The sequence below is a fragment of the Osmia bicornis genome, chromosome 9, assembly GCF_907164935.1.
Source record: "Osmia bicornis bicornis chromosome 9, iOsmBic2.1, whole genome shotgun sequence".
Taxonomy (NCBI): Eukaryota; Metazoa; Arthropoda; class Insecta; order Hymenoptera; family Megachilidae; genus Osmia; species Osmia bicornis.
In genome coordinates, this window is record NC_060224.1 from 489,014 (window position 1) to 512,401 (window position 23,388).

The 23,388-nt window shown below is 37.6% G+C and overlaps 3 protein-coding genes across 9 annotated transcripts; 2 read left to right on the forward strand and 1 right to left on the reverse strand.

The window, feature by feature from the left end:
• The first annotated feature begins 17 nt into the window (after positions 1–17).
• On the forward strand, positions 18–12,040 carry LOC114877406 (arginine kinase). Of its 3 annotated transcripts, XM_029189957.2 has the most exons (5): positions 6,697–7,029; positions 7,491–7,916; positions 9,993–10,353; positions 10,432–10,806; positions 10,886–12,040. In XM_029189957.2, the coding sequence occupies exons 2-5, from the start codon at positions 7,876–7,878 to the stop codon at positions 11,231–11,233; spliced, it is 1,125 nt and encodes a 374-aa protein (XP_029045790.1). In that variant the 5' UTR covers positions 6,697–7,029; positions 7,491–7,875; the 3' UTR covers positions 11,234–12,040. The 3 variants fall into 3 exon arrangements, with proteins under 3 accessions (XP_029045791.1, XP_029045790.1, XP_029045789.1); XM_029189958.2 differs by lacking the exons at positions 6,697–7,029; positions 7,491–7,916 and adding an exon at positions 18–122; XM_029189956.2 differs by lacking the exons at positions 6,697–7,029; positions 7,491–7,916 and adding an exon at positions 9,791–9,868.
• A 591-nt stretch (positions 12,041–12,631) lies between these two features.
• Positions 12,632–21,702, reverse strand: LOC114877411 (phospholipid scramblase 2-like). Of its 5 annotated transcripts, none has more exons than XM_029189973.2 (7): positions 21,612–21,702; positions 21,275–21,395; positions 16,687–16,785; positions 16,366–16,583; positions 13,390–13,545; positions 13,165–13,326; positions 12,632–13,085 (listed from the first exon to the last, which is right to left on the reverse strand). In XM_029189973.2, the coding sequence occupies exons 2-7, from the start codon at positions 21,339–21,341 to the stop codon at positions 13,044–13,046; spliced, it is 744 nt and encodes a 247-aa protein (XP_029045806.2). In that variant the 5' UTR covers positions 21,342–21,395; positions 21,612–21,702; the 3' UTR covers positions 12,632–13,043. The 5 variants fall into 5 exon arrangements, with proteins under 5 accessions (XP_029045806.2, XP_029045802.2, XP_029045803.2 ...); XM_029189969.2 differs by lacking the exon at positions 21,612–21,702 and adding an exon at positions 18,911–19,043 and having other exon boundaries at positions 21,275–21,355; XM_029189970.2 differs by lacking the exon at positions 21,612–21,702 and adding an exon at positions 18,911–19,040 and having other exon boundaries at positions 21,271–21,354.
• A 418-nt stretch (positions 21,703–22,120) lies between these two features.
• Positions 22,121–22,926, forward strand: LOC114877413 (ras-related protein Rap-2a). Its single transcript, XM_046287141.1, is given in 5 exon segments — positions 22,121–22,350; positions 22,352–22,387; positions 22,389–22,465; positions 22,467–22,517; positions 22,519–22,926. Coding segments are annotated over 5 exon segments (540 nt in total). The 5' UTR covers positions 22,121–22,122; the 3' UTR covers positions 22,667–22,926.
• The last annotated feature ends 462 nt before the right edge of the window (positions 22,927–23,388 follow it).

The window sequence follows — 23,388 nt, forward strand, 5'->3', positions numbered from 1 at the left end:
GTTCTCGGCTGTCGCGAAGCGAGTTGATTCCGCGCCACTTCGTTTCCGACTCGTGCCTGCATACGACGTGCCCGAGGACTAACTCTCAGAACACATCCTTCGACTTTCTTTTGTCTGCAAAGGTAAGCAGGATATTTCCATAAAACGTTCTTTCCGCGAACCGATTACGCTTCGATTAAACGTGCAAATCATGACGATCGAAAGAATCTTTGAAATAATTTTGAATATTTATAAATTCGAAAGGGAATATAAATTATGTGAGAGAACGGTTGTGTCGCCGGTAAACGATTAAACGATCCATCGATTGTCGACCTCAGAGATCGGCATGGTTTGTTCTGTTGATTCTCTAGAATTGAAACGCGTATTTAAGTAATGATTCATCGTCGAGTCAATCTTCGATAATCTCCGTGGCGATTCTACGTTGCGATCTCTCGATATACCGGTTTTTAGGTTAGCGAACCGACTTGTTGTATTAATCCAATTTATATACGGTTTATCGTTGAAATAATTTTCCTGATTCAATTTTTGATACATATTTTATACAATTTTTTCATTCATACGTTTGCATTTTATCTTTATGCAAATATTTAAAGAAAAGATACATAATATCTCAAATTTCAATTACACGTGATACATTGTAACGAAATTTTAGAAAGGTTGCCAATATGCGCAGTCATTTGTTCGAAGATTCTTAATATGTATGTCAATGAAAGTTTCATAATTAATGCTCTTGCAATTTCCAAAACATTCAGAAGAATATGTGTTTTAAAAGTTATATCACTGAACGTGATATACATCGCAGAGATATAATAGTTACGTGTCCTGTGAATGCATATTTAATGGAAACGTTAACCTCTGTTTCATGAGAAATATCTCATGATTCACGAGTGTCCGAGTCAAATTAAGGCTCGCTAAAAGATATGACTTTTCTGCTTCGTCTTTCAAGGTTATATGTATATTATTTTACAAAACTAAAAATAACTGTCTCAATTACAAGTTCTTCCTAATGGAATTCTTGATAATTCTTATTGTTTTCAAGTTTGATAGGATTACATTAGAAGATCGATTTTAAGAAACACCGTCGAGTGTCGTTTTACCGTAGTTACTATCGATCTCACTTCGGTGGTTTCAATAATACCGTATTACATCTTTGTGGTTCTTCTTTCCGCACGAAACGTTCATTTTCTCTGGCTATTGATTTTGATTTTGCACGGAACAACAACATTAATGCGATAATTCTCAAGTATTAGTACATGTAGAATTGTTGTCCTAATTAACTATCTCGTGATATATTTTTGATCATTAATTCGATTTGGTTTAATTTTCGCCAATCTTGTTCCGAAAAGATCTCTCGGCATACCGGTGGATCTCGTTTCCGGTTATCTCGACTGTTACGCAATTCTCGAACACTGTCGATTCGCCTTGATCGATGGTATCGAATTGAATGATTTGAAAATATATCGAATATGCAAATCGTAAGGTGCGCTGCATCGGATTTCCGTTCTCTGGGTATACTGTCAAAAGTAAATTGACAGATTACGGTCAGACTACGTGCAGTAAAACGAGTGGGTGCAGTCTGATTACGTAAGACCAGGGACGTATATCCAGTGATTCTCAAATTCTTCATTTTCAATAGCATCCTTTCAATTCTCCGCGGTTTACAGCTACTTAATTTAAAATAATTAATTATTTTTACTGGCATAGTGGAAATGGTCACCGTATAGGACGGTGAATACTTGAATAAAAATTATTAAGGATACGATCGTTTATTAGATTAATGGCGCCGGTCACCCCCATGCTAGTTAACTATCTATTTAATATTATTATAAATAAATAGATAGTTAATTGCCTTAATACGCTTGCCCCGGCTCGATTCGTCGTCAGTTAATTATCATACAAAGAATATTTCGGAACATTTATTTTCTGTTTCGAGTAATTTCCAAGAGATGGCGAAACTGAAAAAAAAAAGAAAACAGTTTCGTCCCCGTTGTTCCGTACCGTGTGAATTCTGGTTTATCGTCAGCCGAAATGTATGCAAGGAAGAAGGCGGTCTTATTAGCGAAGAAGAAATGTGCATCGATGCGTTTCTTAGTAGGAACCTCGTTAAGTCACGAAGACCGGAGATTCGTTTGAGCGGCGCGTGCATGCGTTATGGCGTTTGGTAATTCAAAACGGAAATTGATAGTTGGCGGTCTCCCGATCGGGGCTCTGCGTGCAAGGAACGCGTCGTTTCGCGTTTGTGTATATGCATGTATACGTGAACTGCATATACACGGTTACAAACCGGAATGCACGCTCGTCTGCTGCTGCCGACGACGACGACGACGACGACGACGACGACGACGGTTTCCCCTCGATCGATTCTTCGCGACACTATATACCCACGATAATCTCGTTCGATCGCACGTTGAATCTTCAATTATTATTTTGTCAGAAATGATTGCATTTAGAAATGCATTTTCTACCTATGATATCTAAATCTTTTAAACTAATTACAGAAAGCCTTTCACGACTGCTATTTTTTATATGAGAAAATATCAATAAAAATGAAGATAAATTTAGACTCGATCGAATGACGTTGTCTTGATAAAATTAACTTAATTTTATTCTTTGAAAGTAATGATTTTCTATACTTCCATGCGAGTACCTTCTCTTTTTTTAATTTCAACCTATAAGCTTACACGATTTTAGTATATAGCCCTATCGATTAACCTTGCCGATGTCTTAAATATTTTATCTTTATTCGCCACCGTATGTCTGTTAAATGAAAATTTATTCACCGTTCTAAGGGTAGCCGCTATCGTGATCTAGAAGGTTCTTGGATATAGTACGCCCTAAATAATTCATGTAGGTTCTCTCTGCCTATACCATTTCAGTATTTCACCTTGACAATAACTGTATACGCACGTAAAAGTAGTTAAAAACTCTCTGGAAATTTCTCTCGAATTGAAAATAGTCCCTTTACTTTTCATGGTCAATGGCATTTGTATCGTCTTACAAATTATCATTTTTTTTTTTTAAATTTACAAAAGTAATATGATTCAACCTATTGTTTGTGCATGATAAGTGTTACTGTCGGGATAATAACGAGCCAATAAGAGGTTAAAGTCTCGAGTCAAATAATTGAGGCCAGCGATGAAGTTACATCAGTTTAAAAATATAAATTGGCTAAGTCACAATCAGTGGGAGCAAGTAGTTGTTTGTTTGCGTCGCCTTCTTATAGATATTTATTTTGCAGCCTAGACAGATCTAACTTGCATGCTTATTCGTTCCGGTTAGAATGTAGTTTTCAATTTAAATTTAAATTCAATAACATAGTAGTTATATTCACATACGTATAAATGTATAAATTGTTTCATTATTTTATCTACCAAAATACCAGAAATATCGTAAAGTGCTCCTTGCGTTGAAGACCACGTTTAAACGCGTTCAAAGTTACAAAATTTTATAGTTTACCGATCGTGGAAATTCAAATATTAGCGCGCGTTTAATTCGCGGCAAAGTGGGTTCCGCCGTTTCCCGCCAGGGTGCGCCACGGGGCAGCGCGCTTACCTGTGATCGGTAATTGATAGATCTGTCGGTAAAAAAGATTGAAGACAAGACACCGATAATACAAACCTTTACAATATTATCATTTTTTTTCTTTTTAATTTTATATAAAATATGATTAAACAAACGTGTATCCCAAGGTTGGACAAGAATTATCTTTCAAATAAACACCAATATCATCTTTCTGGTGGGAAATGGGGGATCATTTTGTTATTAAGGAATTTTACACTCGATTCGTTCGGGTGATTGCGAGAATGGCGATACAAGTCGCTTGGAATTCGTTTAATTCGTCGCGATTCCTTGGGCAAATTAGTCGTGCCAGTCAGAAACAAGCGCATCCGGCGACTTGCTCGTTCATTTCCTACACTATGCTAACGACACAGTTCTTACGCCTTAATAAACTTAAACTGAACTGTATGAATTATCTTACAAATTTAGATGTATAATTTTAGTTTCAAGCCGAAGCGTTTAAAAAGAAAAAGGTGACTGCGTTGCAAAATTCTTAGAAATGAATTTAAAAGGCACAATGGTAAAAAAAAATCGTGATTACATAATGTTTACCAACGAAATATCATCGACAAATATTTGATAAGCCTAAGTAAAGCATCTTAGTGCGATAATATCATTTATAAAGTCATGTTCTCTTTAAATGAACTCGGTATTTACCTTCTGGTGGAAGTCTACTGCGACTTTGTCAGAATTCTCACCTAGAAATGCAATTACTCATTGCTAGAGTTACAACCGTGACGACGATTGATCCTTGAAGCCTCGTTTCGAATCACTTTTCATAGAAATATCATTTTCAATTAGCATTCGAAGAAAAATGAGAACAGCACAATACAATTTGCATCATTTAAACTCCGATACTCCAAAGACAAAATTTTCTAAATTAATTTTATTCTTTTACTATCAGCATATTACTATTATTCTATTAATTGGATGTTGCAAATTGTTCGTTCTGTCAAGGATTATGTAACGAAAAAAATCAGCCAACTGATAATAAGTCTGAGTAAACAGAATCAGAATCCTCTTTTAGCACCTGAAAGATATCGTACGATTATTTTCTGCAAATTTAATTGCACTCGCTTTAAGTGTGCCATAGTAATTCTTCTATTTGCTCGTGAGTTTCGCTGCTCTTACGAGCACTAATTTAAATAAGAGGTTTGCAAGGACCTGCATTACGTTTCTCTTTTCAAAATTGCAGTCTCAAAAAAAGAACGAAATTTGTATTCCGTACGAATCCAAGGCACAAATAATGCGACGATGACGTAACAGGATGTTAAAACCACGTTCACCAGTACTGTCGTGTATACCTTGTATGATTTTCACATTACGCGTTGTGTAATCTTCAATTTTTTTTTTTTTTTTTTTTTTTTTTTTTTTTATATCAGTCAATGATTATAAATTTTAAATTTTGATATGAAAAAAAAAATGAGAAATCTGATCAAGCTGAGGAAAAAACCGAAGGTCAGACTATCTTACAAAAGCGATCATTATCATGAAACATACATAAATTTCAGTGATGAGGGCTGAAGGGTAATGAAACGATCGTGGCTCTGCGGTATCAGTGCTCGATAACGAAATACGGTGTTAACGATTGTTTTATCAACTCGTTCTCGAAACTCAATCCCAAGCAGATCGTAATCGCTTTTATATCACCTTTCTTTCTCTATCCTATTCTCTTCGAATTTGTGTCACGTTGCAACTGATAAACCTGCAGTTGATAATGAACGGTGTACAATTAAGCTTCTCTATAATTAATTTTCCACGATATCAATTCCTTCCTCTATTTCATTCGTTTTATACCACTAATAAATTAATTAAAAAGATCAGGAGGATGATTAAAGTGGCCCTTTTGGCGGGCAAAAGGGAGATAACGCGTGCTCGGAGGATTGAAGTGGCCAGAAATCGGCCAACAAGCCCCGAAAGAATAGAAACAAAGTGTCTACTACGTTTACCATGGCCCCGTGTGGTTGTTTTTATCCCGCACCCTCGTGTCGCTCTTTCATTCTCCTCCTCGTCTCGAGTCTTTTCACTGTATACTTGCGGTGAAAAAGTTGGAAAGGGGTAGCAGCGAAGAGACGAATCGTTACTCTCTCTTTTTGCAAGTTGCCCTAGAAACGCTTACTTAACGAGTCCTCGTCTGAGATGCATTCCCTGACATGTACAAATATATTCTACTATTCGAGTTTAAGCAATTTCGTGCGTGAGTTGACTTTCGCCAAACAGCTTCAAGTAGACGGCAGCCATTTATTGCTTAAATTCATCGCGATTCCGTACACGTAATAAATGTATACCGAAGATCTCTGGGAATCAGAGATATCAAGTTCCAGAGAATAATGGATAATGGTAATTGAAATATCTCGGTCTCTTTTGATGCTTCCGGTCAGTCGTCGCTGACAATTATTCTATCAATCGTCCCATGCTACTTACAATTAGTCAGAGAGGCACACCGGGGTGTCGCGTTACATTAAACGTCAGACAATGCGAACGAGCCCGAAAATTGCTACGATTCGAGCACTCGCGGGGGTGGTTGGTTCCTGTATACACGTGACACGGATTAAACGATTGTGTGCGTGATTTTCCTCGCGTACGTAACCGAGAGGCTGTGGATAGCGGTATCGGTGTAGGTGTAGGTGTAGGTGTAGGTGTAGGTGTAGGTGCGTGCTATCGACCGGGTATCCTTCTGTGCTGGACGCCGGTGTGCCCCACCCTGAACTAAGTAGCGAGAGAGAGAAAGACCGATACACGGTGAGAAAGACGAGGAGAAGAAGTGTCGCGAGCAATGGGTGAGAAAAGGATGCACCGGATGAACGAGGAGCAAGATGCATCCCGGTAAGGAATAAAATGAGAGAGATATCGGGAAAAACGGGGATACCTTTTTTTGAAGAAAAAGGGAGACAGCATCGTCGGAAAAGTCGCTCTTAAACAGAAGGAGAAAACGCGTATAAAGGTGTATGCGAACCGAATGACAGCGATGGAAAGAGATGGAGAGAACAGATCCGTGTATAGTCGAAGCGAGAGAGGATGAGAGGAGTTTGGAAAGAGAAGGACGGTGGGTGCCCGTGGGAGGGAGGGAATTGCCCGGAGAGACAGAGAGAGATCACGGCACGCAGAAATGCCTCCTGCTTAGTGATAGCGTAGAGACTGTAGTGTTCACATCACACGCGACACGCCGAACATTTTTTTACCACGTTCGAACCCGCGAATCAGCTGAACCCGTTCGATTTCCCGATTAGATCCTTCGGTTAAGGCTCGATCAAACACGCGCATACACGCACAAGACGCATCAGGAGGATACCGACGAGTTCTGACGAACGCTCAAAGATAAAAAAAAAAGAGATACCTCATTCCAGGAGCAACTAATATTCCAACGACTGAGACCATTTTTTTAAGTGTTTTTTACAAGGATTTATCGTGTTTTTCTTTTTTTAATCAATCGCGCTCTTTGATCGTTAGGATTCTCTTTCCTATATACTGGTAAGTATAGAAAGAAGGTTAATCGGTTGCACTGGCTGATTTTATCATTAATTTTTTTTTTTTTTTTTTCTAAAAAAATTCAAAAGTGCAATTTTGTTTCGGTTCGCTCGTACATAGGTACACGTATATCGATTGACGGGGTCGGGTCGGGGTTCCCCGGGACACGCAGTTCCCTTTCATTTTCACCTGCAACCAGGAAAGAGAATAATAATAATAGCGCGATGCATTGATCGCGATTACCAGGGACGAGGATTTCCTTTTTCTATACACGGATCGAGTCAAGGATCGCGAATAATCAATTTTCCAATGAACCGTAACCGAGGGAATTTCTGTCCGCGCCTTCGGTGTAGACACCGCGCTAGTCAGCCAGCTTGCAACCGGAAGTGCATCGCTCGAAAAACAGAGATGCACCGGAGGAAAGAGAATTCTGATTGGCATCGAGTGTTCTCGGGCAATTAAAGGGAACGATCGAGGAGGAATAATATTTATACTATAGACGACCTTTGGACGCACGTTCTGCCAACCCGGTGAATATATAGACGCGCGGTCAAGGGTAACCGGAAGTGCTTCGATACCGATTTCATCGTATTTGTGAAGAAAAGAAAACACAAATATTCTATTTCCGTCCATCTTGATTCGCGAGTTTTACCCAGGAGCGTGGTACTCCGGTGGAACTTCCGGTTTCGGTGATTCTCGGGGTTGTGCAGACAGACGGGAGGAAGCGAAGAGGTGAAGTTCGATTATCGGAGGTGAATACACGCACGGCTCTGCCCCTCTCTTTATCGCTGTTTCTCTCTGTCTCTCTCTCGCTGGGGCGTCGCCGTCGCCGTCGTCGTCGTCGTCGTCATGGGCGGATGTACCTCGAAGGATACCACGTCGAGTGACGAGTACGTATCCGCCGGTAAATCCTTCTTAAGGTTTGTCAACCCCCACTGTACAAAGTCTCTCGTTCCTCGAGTGTTTAACGTGCGATGGTGTGACGTGTTGCGCACCTGATCATCGCGACACCTCGCTACACTCTAGCAGTGACGTAGCTGTACGTCAAATCAGACATTCGTTGAATTCATAATAAACGAAGCTGAGAACTTTAGAAACGAACCTTTTACCGTACTTAATCTTTGATGATATGCGAGGATTTTCGGGGCTCCTCGCAGGTTTAATTAAGGAGCTACTCTTTTTCATCCTTGATGAAATTTTCTGTTCTGTTAATCGAGTATCGGGTTCTAACTTGATCATTCTCTCGAGTCTCGTACGATAAAGGAGGCTCGACGAGTGTGTACCCAACATTAATAGTAGCTAACCCTCTGTTGGTTCACACAAAAGGGTTAACCCTTTGCCCATACTTAGGGGCGTGGACTGGAAACAGGTCGACCGAAAAATTTTATTTGCATTTCGTGCTGTATTCTCTTTCTTGCTCCCCTTCCTGTTGTCATACTTTCGGAGTGAAATCACTCTGAAATATCGAATCAATTAATTGCGTTGGAAAGTTTCTGAGAAACGTTATAATTAATCGTTATACTTATTTAATATCAGACAATTAAAATCCGGCAGGAAACTGTAGAACGCGATGGTATCTCGTCCTGATGGTGACGAGCACCGAACAACGTGGTTTCCGATTAGCATCGGCCTGTTCGCGTTTGTAAAATAAAGAGGATTCGCGTCGCTTATAAATAGACGTGGACAATGGGCATATGTACGTCGATGGGCATTTGCGGCGAATCGTCGGACGAAACGACCGTCGAGGAGGTGTACGTATTTGACCCACTGGGGTTTCCGTTCGATACAGCCATCGATACTTCACGAAATTTTTATTACTTCACAATAATTTTACTGTCTCAAAAAATGCACCAACGACGAACACGCCTTTTGTTCTGTAACTGTTTCGCACGATCTATAAAAATTCGTCGTGATACTTTTATCAATTTCAGAACTGACTATCGTGAGAGTGATCGTTAATCAGTTGAGAATCGCTCTCGCGATCGGTCAAAAAATCTCTGTACACTCTCGAGGTGCCCTATATGTATTTTCACCTTTACGTTTTACACATTGCAAAGAGACTGACTGTTGATTGTCAAGATTGCAATTAAACAAGTCTTGTCGTTGCCAAATTCAAGTGGCAAATAGATACTATGTCTCGACCACGTTGCCTTTGAAAATTTTCTTTTAAATATTGGACGAACGATGAATCCTTTCGAGGATCTTGCACGAGATTCAAGACTAAGGGTTCGTCTCTCCTTAAGGTTCATTTCCTGGACAAATTCTTCATGATCTTTAAACTGATCCGAATATCGAAGGAAGTCCTGACACAACCTTTCACCCGATTCAGTGGTCGAAACCTTCTTGTCAGGCTACTTCAAACGTGAGTTGTTGTTCCCCTTAAATTGTCTCTGAAATACTATTTAAAATGCACTCATTAAAATGGGCTGTTTCTGGAAAATTAAAAAAATAGATTAGTACAAGAAAATCCACGTTTTCGTCTTACCACCTACATACATATGTACTACCTGCTTATTCAAAATTACACGTGTATAAAAATTTAAGCCTTTACCGAGAACTTTGTATTCTGTAGATATTTTATCAAAACAACGAATCGTCTGAAAATCTGTATCATATACCTATGTGATAACGACCAATCGTCGTCGATGATCTGGGGAACGTATACGTAATAGTCGAGATAAGAATCGTTGATAACAAGTTTAATATCATTATCATACTTTACCGTAATCAATTTGAAACGTGTCAGTACAGCGATGACCAGCTCATACCTCTGGGACCTTGTCTCGCATCAAAAGAAATTAATTATGCTTTCATTAGCATACTTCACATACATTTTTCTCTTGTAAATAAAAAAGTTCTTCGCTTAACTTTCAAAAGCATTGATTTATGTGAAATATTTTTATTCTCTGTGTGTGTTTAGTGTTTCTTTTGTGAGATGATATTAATTTGATACATCTTTCTTTCAGTAAAAAGAACAGCAACATGGTGGACCAGGCAGTTCTGGATAAACTTGAAGCTGGCTTCACCAAAGTGTCTACCTCTGACAGCAAGTCATTGTTGAAGAAATATCTAACCAAGGAAGTATTTGATCAACTGAAAACAAAGAAAACCTCTTTCGGTTCTACTCTTCTCGATGTGATCCAGTCTGGTGTTGAGAATTTGGATTCTGGCGTTGGTATATACGCCCCTGATGCTGAGTCCTACTCAATCTTTGCCGACCTCTTTGACCCAATCATCGAAGACTATCATGGTGGTTTCAAGAAGACTGACAAGCATCCACCAAAGGACTTTGGTGATGTTGACACTCTTGGAAATCTCGATCCTGCTGTTAGTATTAGTAGATAAATTACAAATAATTGATCAGGTGTAACAGTTGAAATTAATAAACGTTCCTTATTTATCTAGGGTGAATTCATCGTTTCCACCCGTGTAAGATGCGGACGTTCCTTGGAAGGCTACCCGTTCAACCCATGCTTGACCGAGGCCCAGTACAAGGAGATGGAAGAAAAGGTTTCCAGCACCTTGTCTGGTTTGGAGGGTGAACTAAAGGGAACCTTCTATCCTCTAACTGGCATGAGCAAAGAGGTCCAGCAAAAGTTGATCGACGATCACTTCCTGTTCAAGGAAGGTGACCGCTTCTTGCAGGCCGCTAATGCCTGCCGTTTCTGGCCCACTGGACGTGGTATTTACCACAACGATGCCAAGACCTTCTTGGTCTGGGTCAACGAGGAAGATCACCTTCGTATCATCTCTATGCAAATGGGCGGTGATCTTGGACAGGTAGATGATATCTATTTATAAAAAACAAATGTATTAGAAATCAAGGAAAGATAAGTAACGATTATTATATTTTTCGTAGGTCTATCGTCGTCTTGTGACCGCTGTAAACGAAATCGAAAAACGACTTCCCTTCTCCCATCACGACCGCCTTGGTTTTCTCACTTTCTGCCCCACGAACTTGGGTACTACGGTACGAGCCTCTGTACACATCAAGGTGCCGAAGCTTGCCGCTAATAGAGCGAAGCTCGAGGAAATCGCTGGTAAATTCAACCTCCAGGTCCGCGGTACTCGTGGTGAACACACCGAGGCCGAGGGTGGCATCTACGATATCTCCAACAAACGACGTCTCGGTCTTACCGAGTATCAGGCTGTGAAGGAGATGCACGATGGAATCGCTGAGCTGATCAAGCTCGAGAAGGAACTTTAAAGCGCGCCAAGGAGACAACTACTGATACGCGACCATCTCCCTCTTTTATTCACCCTTTAGACGTTCTTGACGCATCGAGGACCCTCCTGCTCCTTGGAACTATATTTCTTTAACCTTCGTACTGATTTCTCCTAGCGGAATGAACGGTGTTCGATGAAATCTCTTCAAAGAGACTTGTGAACACACAAGAAATATCAAAAAGAACCATCAAAAATTGTACTTTAAAGAAAATATGTTTAGAAAAGAAAGAAAATGGGGCATTTCTCACTTCATACGTTGTTGTCGAATAAAAAGATACCGGGGCATGATCGCCCATCATTTTAGACGAGTATTTTGGTCCTTGATGTGCTAAGATCCTCTATGCAGCTACACGCGCGTCCTTAGAGTTCCAAAACAGTGACGACGAAAAGCTTTGTTCGTGTTCAAGAGAATATCAGAGGTTTAGCTCGTATAGTCGAGTCTAAAGATCGTAAATTAGATATTTTTTCAGTTTATTAAGATTCTTGTCGTAAACGTACGGGCGCACAGCTTTCATTTGTTTCCACGGTCTCCTTTTTACATGCGTTACAATTACTATTAATATTATTATCCTTATTTTAATTATTGTTATTATTATTGTTCGAGTTCCTTTCAATCGATCCGTACGAACAAGAAAAAGTAAAAAGAAAAGAGCAGCTTGTATTATACATTATTGCATATTGTTCTCAACAGTATTTCAATTTCGTTTCACACCCCGTTTTTCTTGTATCTCTTTTTCTAAGGACATGTAATCCAGCATGCTAAAGAAATACACGCAGTATTCTTTCATTTCTCTATTCTTATTATTTCTTCTTCAACCTTATTGCTTTTTGTATCGTGTTTACTGTCGATCGTCTCATTGTATCTGTGAAGAGAAACTATCAGCTATTGTGTGATCAAATTTGGATTGATTAATAGTCGCGACATCGTTAACATATCGAGGACGTCTTGGATTTTTCTACAATTCTGTTTCACACTGATTTTGTTCAACACTTTACGCAGGTGATATTCGTGTTAAGAGCGCATTTGTAACGATATTAAAATAAAAACGTTTTCAAGATTACCTTACAAACGCGACAAACGTTATACTTGATCTTGAATATTAAATTCAAATTATTTTTTCAATAAGATACCTGATTCGGTCCTTGATGTGTTGTAAGAAACGCGACGAGTAAGTATTTACAGTGTCTTGCAGCATCCCGTTTTGTAATCTATGCGAGAGGATGTTACGTGCAAGTTGTTTTTTCATTCTCATTTTTTACCAAAACTAAGAACATCTGCGACGAGTATAGCATGCCAAATGGTGCAGCTGAGACGGTAATGATTTCACTATCAAATGTATGAAGATGTGAGTTAAAGACGAATAAAAGGACATACACATTATATTGATTTCCTTTCTTTAATCTTTCTCCATCCTTTGTAAAATTCACAAAATCATTATTTACTTTATACCTGTGAGTATAAATCAGTCACATTTAAAAAAATACATGCATACAACATATGCTCGTAACAATTAATGAATGTAATTACATCAGTTGGCAGAAAAACAGTACCTTGTGCTTATGACAATCGTAGTATGTCAATTTTTGAATACAACATAGAAAAATATGATTGCAGTAACACGTGCATCTTATAGATAGGCTTTAGAATACATTAGAAGACTTTTAGTTACACTCTTATGAATTGTATGCAATTCTGTTTATATTAATCTGTTAAAAGCTATATAGAAAAGCATAGCAAAAGTAATTATAGTAAAGTATTTGTTTTAAACAGATCTGGAAGAGCTTCCATTTTATGCGGCTGACTTATCTTTCTTTTCAAAATACATGAAGTCCTGAAATGCATATTCAAAGATAACTTTACAAATACATATATAAATCATAGTATTTATATTCATATAATAATAGACTTACAAATAGAAGACAAGCACCGAGTAAAACGGCTTTTATCTTAACATCTAGGTCTACTGGAAAACTTATACCAAAATTATCTGCGCTAGTTAAAACTTCTTTGCCAATACCGCTCCATTCTTTCTTAATATCTCCAACTCTGTGTCTACCATCCGCAGATTTAACCTAAAAAGTAAATAATGAATAAAATAACCTACAAAAGAAATAATTACAGAAATAATAAATTACCTTAAATGTTACATTTACGGCAGAACGTAACCAAGGTCCCTTTATAATTAAAACAGTATTTCCGGCTGCGTTACGAATCGAAAAAGTAGGTCGCCAAAGGCTCCAATCTTGCGTTATCGAACCAAGTAATGTATCTCCAGAATACACCTCCAGTTCCTGAAAATAAATTAATTAGTTATTTCAATAATCACTTTGTTACGCGACTTCGATTCCTCTTTTCTGTCATTTGAATTTTGCGGGTAAAATTTTTTTTAGAACAGCGCCATCTAGCGGTTGGTGCACCGGAAAAACTAAAGTAATAGGAACGCAGAAAAGTATAAGAGGTGGGCGGTTTACTCCGGGTATTTCAAGATGGATTCCAAAATGGCCGCCGTCGAGCAGCTTATAACTGCCTGTGAAAAATAATTAATTACTCGTTTTTTACGAATAATTTATGCACTTTTATAATTGCGGAATGAGTTATGATCCATTGTCTTTCTTCTTATATTACTTTTTCCAAGATTTTCTATGAAAGTTAGGAACACGTCAAATTAATTAGAGATGCTAATTATTTAATAAATACAGAGCAAATATGCATAAAACTTGTTGGGAATTATATATAATGAATCAAAATACATAATGATAGCTTAAAAGTGTATAAAATATTGCTCGAAATGAAGAAATTAATTAAATGTAGAATGACATTTCGCTCGCGTATTCCGACAACGCTTTAATCATTAATAAATAATAATCTGGGCACAAAATATGCATAGAAATTGACTCTAAATGTAATTGAAGGATCTCTGTTTATGATATTGTCCTTAAGATACGTAAATGATTATCAGAAATTGTGAAATAAATTATTAATAGGAATGTGAAGGTTAGTCGGGTATCAACGCGGAAAGAAAAATTCTTAATAACTAATTATTCTTTAATAGAATTATAACAAAAGATATATGAGAATGTAGCGGATGAATCAGGCTTCATTCAAGAATCATAAAGGTTCGTGACTTAATCACGAAAAATGAATAAATAATTAAAAACTGCAACCCTTCGGTAATCGTCAGCGATCTCGTCAGCTGTAATTTGCTGATTATTAAATAATTACGGGCAGGATGTTAATGAAATTACGTGAGAATATAACTGAGACATGAATCTTCGTTCTGTAATCATAAAAGTGCATAAATTATTCGTAATAAATGAGTAATTAATTTTTTTTCACAGGCGAGTATGAATAACTCGGCGGCCGCCATCTTGAAATACCCGGAGTAAACCGCATACCTCTTATACCTTTCTGCTATCCTATTACTTCAAATAGGTTTTCCAGTGCACGACCCCGCTAGTGGCGCTGCTCTAAAAAATTTTATAGCCGCGAAATTTTATAATGAGCGAAACTTACAATTCTTACGGGCCAGAATGCTTTAAATAATTACTATATTATTTTATTTTTATAGAATATTCGTCCAATTTAGGAGAAACTTAATCGAAAGAGGGCAAGATGAATGAGGAACGATGAAATAGGATAGAAGTTGAGAATTTAAAAAATGAATTCTCTGAAGATTTATTGTACCCAGAAGTTATAATAAAGAAGAATGAGTATAAATAACATGAATGTTCCTAATAATTTTAAATGTTTACTCCAAGTAAACAAAGGTTATATAAACCATAGGTCGATTTCTCTTCGTTTTCCAAAATGTGGGTTGTTGATATAAATTACAAATAATCAGACGCGTTCCAGTTACTTAACTTTAATTTAATTATTTATTTGAAATCGTAGAAAATAGTACATGAAAAAGGAACTATTGACAATAAATATTTCATGGTTCTGTGCAAATAGGCATACTTCCATTGACCATATCCATCAGATATCAGCAAAATTATTCTTAATGCTAACTGCAGCTTCACGGGTGCCAGCTTTTCCATTTAAATACACTCTAGATTTCATACAATCACATAAAGAAAAAAAAAATGATTATTGAACAAAGGGTTAAGAATAAAAAAAAAAAAGAAAACAAATATGGTGTTTACCTTTTTCAATCGGTATTTCTATCCATATCAACTGAACTGAATTGACCCATCGTTTATGTAACATTTTTTATTTAGAATGACCTGCCAAATACGTTGCAAGTATGTTGCAACGAACTCGTATAGAATGGAATAATAGGGTCTTCCATGAGGGTTTGAAAGAGAACCAAAACGTGTCAGCGAGCGGTGTTGCTCAAAGAGTATGAATCGTGACCAGTTTTTCTAATGGCCTGAGGAATAATTTTTCGTCAAAGGTAGTCGTCGCAGATGGTGCGCACGTGTGAAGAAAGTTTCGCAGGTTGTGCGCGTCGTATGTTCGAGAAACTTAAGCGAACGTTTTGCGAGCCGTATCTAGTGGCCGCCATAAATAAAGAGGCAATTACGGTAACGCGAACGGACGTGTCCTTCATGAGTCGATTGGCTACCGACGTGACTGTGTGTTGATGTGAAATATGATTGTACCATTGACGTGCACAACTGTACAGAGAAAATAATACGTGTCTGTTATGCAGATACCTGAAACAGATATAACTTGTTATTATATTTCATCAAACAGATGATACACTTGTTAATCAATCAAGTAAATATAAACTAATCAATATTTCATCCATTATAAAATAACGAAAGAAAAAGAAACAATCAAATAAATTTTTAGAAATTGAAGAGGACCGGGCTAATAGAGATCTTTGAACCCTTAAAGGGTTAAATATTGAATTGAATATTATTGAAAACGTAATACCTGTCAACGCTAACTGCTTAGGTATTAATTAATATTATCATAAAATTGATCAGCCTTTAAGAGTCGAAACTTATTAAAAGATCAACCGAGTGTTATTCGAGGCTTAAGCTGAACCTGAACCAACAATTTATTGGCCATTTTAACAGCCTTGAGAACCGTTACGTGCTTGATCATTCATTACGGTAAGGCCAACCGTGTCTCTTCCTTAGCGCTTAAAAAGGAGCGTTCAATACCTGCATACAGCAAGGACAACAGCAACTGTCGCATCTGAAGGGACGAACCATGCGCAACACTTCCCTTCTGTTATTGTCAATCACAACAAATTCACAGCTGCGATAGGTGCCCAGACATAAACGTCCACAAAATCCAGACTCCTCCGCGACGTAATAAACTGGCTCTCCCCTGACATTCGCTACGATGTATTTGTTCTTTGTTTCAAAGCCGGTAAAAGCTGCAAACATTTGATTGAATTGTTTAGTTACTCTTATAAAATTATTTAAGCCGACAGGTGCATTGGAATTATCCAGTGCTTATTGCAATTATAATTAATTAACCTTCGACTAATTCGACTTTCTGTTGTACAAATAGATGACTAAGGGCCATAAGGTATTCCAAGCCTGGTGGACAAGTCGTATTCGACGGTGACCAACCACCTAAAATGAAAAAATAAATATTAGAATATTTTATTAAACAAAAAAATAACGAAGAAATAACAATTGGTTTGATAAAATAATTAAGACAATTCATAATATCTATGTGGATATCTTCAAACACGCTTTACTATCTCCTATCTGTTGAACGTGTTTAAACACAGATTATATATTGTATTTTTTCAGATATTTCTTTGTGCTAGAGTAAAAATAAAAATTTTTTGAATAGAATTTTCGTTAGATCTCTTCCTATGCAGAGCTTGACCGGAAGTCAAACGAGTCACCTCTTTTCCTCGTCCGTGAGGAATCTGGTGTAGCCCTTCCTCCTTGATCGGTATCTCTTTAGCGTGTCTCTGAACAACGTTCTAAGCCGCCTTCGAATCTGTTGTACCTTTCCTTTCCAAGAAGTCTCAAAATATTCAGATTCCATCACTTGGTTCACCTTTCTAACGACTAAACTCACTCACATCTGTGTTCCTTGCAATTATCAACGCGACAATGAAATCATGGTTCGATCAAATTAAATCGCAGGAAGTTACATATATTTTTATCTTTCAGATATTAATATTATAAATGTACTCGTGACGCGAATAAGCATTACTGAAGTTGCTTGAAGGTAGTAGCCATGTATTGGCAACAGAAGATGCACTAACCAGTCGGTTGTTTTCTCAAGTTTCTCCTCCTCAGCAAAATGATAAAACCGTGCGTACTTTCCAGGGGACAGATTTAGTTTCTTAGACCGGCCTTCCCTGCCTTTTCATGTTATCTTTCATAGATAAGGAAGAAAACAATAAACAATCGATGTTCGAATGAAAATTTTCCAGCAAAAAGACCAAAATATTTTATATTTGCTTATAAATTATTCTTTAAACGCTACCTTCTAACTGTAAACGTTGACCAGCAAAACGGTACACTTTGAAGAATGTTGTATGAGACAAAAATTACAGTTTTTGCAACATAATTATAACTGTACCAGACTAATAAATAAACTGGCAACGCACGTCCAGCTAGATGCACCGTATCTCCTTCAATTGGACAGTGTATTATTTAATCTTCGGGCACCGGTAATTAGCCATGAATCACGTTAACGTGCAATCTCACTGGACAATTGTCTTTTGCATTCCTCTATTGCCAAGAAAATATTGAAAATATTTTTAACGTAATTCCATGTGAATTCTGTCTGAAAAATCGTGAATAAATTATAATCGCATTTCAGTGGCAATTAGTTGTAATCGTGTAATAAAAAAAAAAGAAGAAGCGAGCAGACGATAAAAGGAGGCTGCATCGTAAACGTTGTTTCAATATCAGAAAGGGGAGCGCTTGTAGAGAGAGAAGAAATGTATAATAATCGTCTATCAACTTTGACCCTAAGCGACGAATTCTTATGTGCATTAGTAACCAGATATCAGGAGAAGAGACTCGAGACGTATTAATACTATTAACACTACCTTGTTATAACGTTGAATCATTCTCAAGTTGTTTGAAATTTTTAAACAACCGCACGCGTATCAATTTCATGATTCACGTCACACAGTGATCGAACAAGGATTTCAATATTGATTTCCATCAATTACTGATCCAAGGAACGACACGAGAGAGAGAGAAAAAGAGAGATAGTATTTACCGGCGATAAGAGAACACGAAACTGAATGTCACTTATCCTACATAGTGCGCGATGCTTCCATCAACGAAGATGACTATTATCTACTTACTGATCGTCACTTGGCAAACAGTGGCTGTATCGTGGCTCGTTTACGAGTCTCTTTTTCTCGTACTACAGATCCAGATAATGGTCGGAAGGGTCTGATAAAATCAGGCCCAAAGTAACTACCTAAGCGGCCAAGAAATTTTTTTTTCAGCGTTCAGGAAGTTCGTAGAATTATATTTTGCTTTACGTGATTTTCAACTATTTTAACAACTCGTATCTTCACATTTTTTAAATCCTTTTTTATCATTTAATTCTTGCGGCGTGATACCGGTTTGTTTAAATAATGATCAAGGACGAGATACATTGGGATTAGAGTAAGATCTGATAAGAGATCTAAGTCCGCGAAGTAATGATTCGCAAAGCAAATACCTAAAAAATTAAATAATTAACTGTATGAAAATATAATCTAAATGATTATACCTTGTGGTACTATCGGTATCCCAGGTTGTGGCATCGAAAATACACTTGGTGGTGGTGCAGTTGGGACAGGCATTGTTGGTGCATAAGGTGATTGAGGTGCAGGATACATGGAATCCATTTTTTCTTTTTTCACCTAAATTTGAAATCAATTTATCGTTTAATTTAATCAATATTACTGATAAGCCTTGGCGTAATTGTATAAAAGTTAAAGTGGGCTTAATCGTCTCCAAAATGCTCCCTTGTAATAGATCAGATGGACCTGCCTACCCCTAAACAAAAATCTTAATTACGCCAGTACTGATAAATAATAATCTAAATGTTTTAACATTTTTGTATAAGTTATATCATTTTTAATGTTTCAAATGACAGTATTTGAAGAAAAATAAAAAAAGAATTTATACCTAAAAGATTCTCTTTGTTTTGTTTACGTTTTATTTGATCATTCGGTATGTTGAAGAAACCCCACGGTCGGTAATGATTCCTGCGTAACAATCTACTTTACCAACAGGGTCATTAAGTTGGAAATTAGTTACGAGGAAAATCGTGCGATGACGAAACTCTAATCGTAATGCTGTTTATGTTATTGAAATTGTCAGGTTATTGTCCGCTCCTAAAGGTCGTTGTAACTTTACGTGAGGATATGAACTATAAGCGATAACTCGACATTTTTTTATTGATAACAATCCTTTGTCTTCCGATACGTCTATGATCGATAATTTAAACCAATGCTTCTACTTATTCGATATTAAACTGTAACATATAAGTTATAATATTACATATTTAACAAAGTAAATTATATTTTTATTATTTAACAAAACAATGAAATACTACTAATAGATAGTAACTGAAAAAGTAATATTTTACTTAGAGATAATATATTTAAATTAATGGATCATTCTATTATATTTAGAACGAAAAGGTGACACCTTAAACTACTTTCCATCTCATTATACATACACTTTTTAATAGCCTTAAATTAGGTTTCATTGAAGCCTAATCGACAGTTCCTCGTTTGTTTGCGAACAACCTCGATAACTTTCGTGTCGTGCAATTTTTTTTTTTCCAATGTGCCTAACAACATGCACTGATTACGTTTTTCACGGTGAACGATCGACAAGAAATCAGGTACGATAAGTTATATGAATTAACGTTATGCGGTTAGTAAACGGCCAACAAAGTTTCGGTGACTGCTTCCATTTAATGACACTGAACATCATTGATACAATAGTAAACGATAAAGGTGCACGTGCGTTTTAGAACCATATGCAAGTTGTTCCGGTGAGATGTATAATGGAAGCTGACTCAACATTGTCACGATGGAAATTATTTCATTTTATCTCCTTTGTGTAGTTAAAATCATTAAGTTGAAATTGAATTTTTTACAAAATACAAAACGCTCTAAGCGAGAGGGCTCGGGGCAACTGCCCTATATGGCCTATGCTAAGGGCGCCTTCGTTCAAAATTATTATTCTGTACAATATTACACTTTAAATCGCTTTTCGAGCAAAATTTGACACGTGATTTTCTAAAAACATTAATGGCAAGTAGTCTTTTAGTGACTAATTACTAGTTCGTCATCAAATACTATGTAAAATGATGCATTGCTCAGTTATGTACACTTTCATCAGATGATGTCACCGTGTCTCACATGTGTCTGCGTTCGCATACCACAAGGTCGTCAAATGTCGTGACTGCTAGAATGATGTATGTACATACATACATACATACATACATATACGAAAGAAATGGGAAGCTATGTAAACCACAAAGATACGATAGCAACGCATGCTTCCGGTTTTTCAGAAAAGCAGTTACGCCCTTTAATCGTGAAAACAAAAATGAGAATCAAAACTTACGGGCTGCTATCTTGTTTTCCTTCTTATTCTTTTTTTTAGCACTAAGAAAAAGAGAAAATAATCGAAAAATTGCACGGTATATATGTATAAAAAAAAAATGAAATTTTCCCGTTACGCACGTCTCATCTATTTTCTTTTTTATTGATCTATTTTAAGGATTTGTATTTCAGGCAGTGTTCTCATGTAGTAAGAAATCTTATGCGATTGATCTAAACATTTTTCATCGTGTAATGATTCGATATAATTATTTTCTTATAAAAACGCTAATTAATACAGCGAATACCTTTAATTATTTGTAAGATGAAATACAAAGGACATAGTGTAATTTTAACTAATAAATAATAGTGTTAATCTTTGAATGGTTTACATCATTGTCATTAATAGAATATCCTAGCGATGAATGAAAAGGTGATGTTTCATTTATTAAAAAAAAAAAAAAAAAGGGATAGGTCTCGAACATCCTCGAGCATGATTTTAAGGAATGTTTAATAATATTATTAAAACTCACTGAAACACTTGGGAGTGTGGAGGTCGTGGATAGTGCTGTCTAGAAGATAAGAGAGTGACACTTGCATCCGGTAAAGGGAGTTTCCGTGATTCTTCTCTTACTATTTTCCTCGGCTATGCTTCTGCACACAAAGAAAGAGCGAAACATTAGTCTTCTCGACCCGGCACTGCCATTTACGCGACTTTTTCCATCCAATCGTGTACACCAATGGTAAAAACAGGTTGAACTGCAAGGAAAAAACAAGAATGCAAGGAAAATTTGAAAACGCGTCTTAAACACGATTTTTGGTTGTTCACCGAGAGATAAGTGTTGAAACGATATATATAGTTAGGCGTACGTAAACTAGTGTAGAGCAAGAGGATAGAGACGGTATTCGATGTTCGTGCAAGAGGTTGAAAAGAAAATTCAAGTGTGATAAGATGGCGTCAACGCACCGTCAGACCTATGGCAGAAGTGAGGGGTAGAGGAAAGACAGGAAGGAGTCAGGCGAACGTCGCCAGGGGACTGCGGTGTGTGACAGAGAGTGTGGAATATAGTGCTGTCATGTCTTTTTTGAGCCTAAAAAACGGATATATTTCGATCACCGTGAATTTTTGTGGACGATCCATTGTCTGGTAACATCCATCGATGCCTTTGTTCGGCAATAAGAACTGTTTTCGTTCGAACAGGATCGTTACGAGAATACGAGGACGAAGTTAGTAGCGGTAGTTTAATAATTATACTGTATTCGATAAAGAAGAAACGTGCTACGATTAATCGGCTAGGTAGTTGAGAGAGTGAAAACCTTCCTCTCGGTCCTGGACACGTTGAGGAGGAGGAGGAGGAGACAGAGACGAACTGCCAAAGAGATGCGCGAGTTCAAGGTAGTCGTCCTCGGCTCGGGCGGGGTAGGCAAGAGTGCACTCACCGTGCAATTTGTTTCGGGATGTTTTATGGAAAAATATGATCCGACGATCGAGGACTTTTATCGTAAAGAAATCGAAGTGGACAACTCGCCGTGTGTACTTGAAATCCTTGATACCGCCGGTACCGAACAATTCGCGAGTATGCGCGATCTTTATATAAAGAACGGCCAGAGGGTTCGTCGTGGTTTACAGTCTGACGAAATCATCAAACTTTCCAGGATATAAGGGCAATGAAGGAATTGATAACACGCGTCAAAGGTACCGAAAGGGTACCGGTGTTACTGTTGCAATAAACTGGATCTTGAGCATCACCGTGAAGTGGATACAGCCGAAGTAATGCTTGGCTCACCTATGGGGCTGCCCGTTTGTCGAAGCTTCTGCGAAGAATCGTACAAACGTGAACGACGTATTTGCGGAAATTGTACGCGAGATGAACTTCAGCCCTGAGAAAGAGAAGAAGAGCTACTGCTGTTGCAGCGTCCTCTAATAATTAATCAAAATCTTCAACCAGGGCTAACCAGAGCCGTGTTAGGTAAAAGAAACGTATAGTGGCTGACACGGAGCTGCATTAGATGCAAGTTTTAAACCGTCTAATGACAGCGCTCTCGCTTTCTTAAGCTCAACCTGGAGCTTGTGCTGTGAATTCGCCAATCTTAAGACTAATATTATGATGCGTATCCTGGATTTTTGTGAATTCAAATATGTCAAAGACCTCGTGCCGTCTCTGGGTCTTTTTCTATTGGAAAATCACAGGTCGGCTGTTTAGAGCCGCGTTAAATTTTAATATACACGGATAGTATTATGTGTAATATTATTTAATATATATATGATAGATATAAGCGGGCAATGAAGAGGGTAACTCCGTCGGTAAAGGACCAATAGTCGAGAGAGAAAAGTGAAAGAGAGAATAAGGAAAAGAATGGAAAGGACACGGATAACGTAAGGGTGATAACAGAACTGCCCCGTGTAGTTGTTACTTGTTACAGCAAAACCAAACACGAACGATACGTCTAGCTTTCTGCTCAATTTTAAAACAAGTATCCATTGTGTATTGTTCCAGTCCACGAACCTCTATGACTTGCAGATAGATGCCAGACGACAAAGCATCCAAACTGTTTGAACACGTTGAAGGAGTCGCTGTGGTGGTCAGCCATTGACATAGCGAAATGAAGTTTGAGTAAATATTGTCTACAATGTACAGTCAAGAAT

Excerpts from the sequence above, each read along its gene's own strand:
- LOC114877406 (XM_029189957.2), top strand. The coding sequence starts at position 7,876 with ATGGGCGGATGTACCTCGAAGGATACCACGTCGAGTGACGA. Across the intron at positions 7,917-9,992 it reads GATACCACGTCGAGTGACGA|TAAAAAGAACAGCAACATGG; the intron begins GTACGTATCCGC and ends TCTTTCTTTCAG. Across the intron at positions 10,354-10,431 it reads TTGGAAATCTCGATCCTGCT|GGTGAATTCATCGTTTCCAC; the intron begins GTTAGTATTAGT and ends TTATTTATCTAG.
- LOC114877411 (XM_029189969.2), bottom strand. The coding sequence starts at position 19,028 with ATGGATTCCATGTATCCTGCACCTCAATCACCTTATGCACCAACAATG. Across the intron at positions 16,786-18,910 it reads GATACCGATAGTACCACAAG|GTGGTTGGTCACCGTCGAAT; the intron begins GTATAATCATTT and ends TTTTCATTTTAG. Across the intron at positions 13,327-13,389 it reads CCGTAAATGTAACATTTAAG|GTTAAATCTGCGGATGGTAG; the intron begins GTAATTTATTAT and ends TTTACTTTTTAG.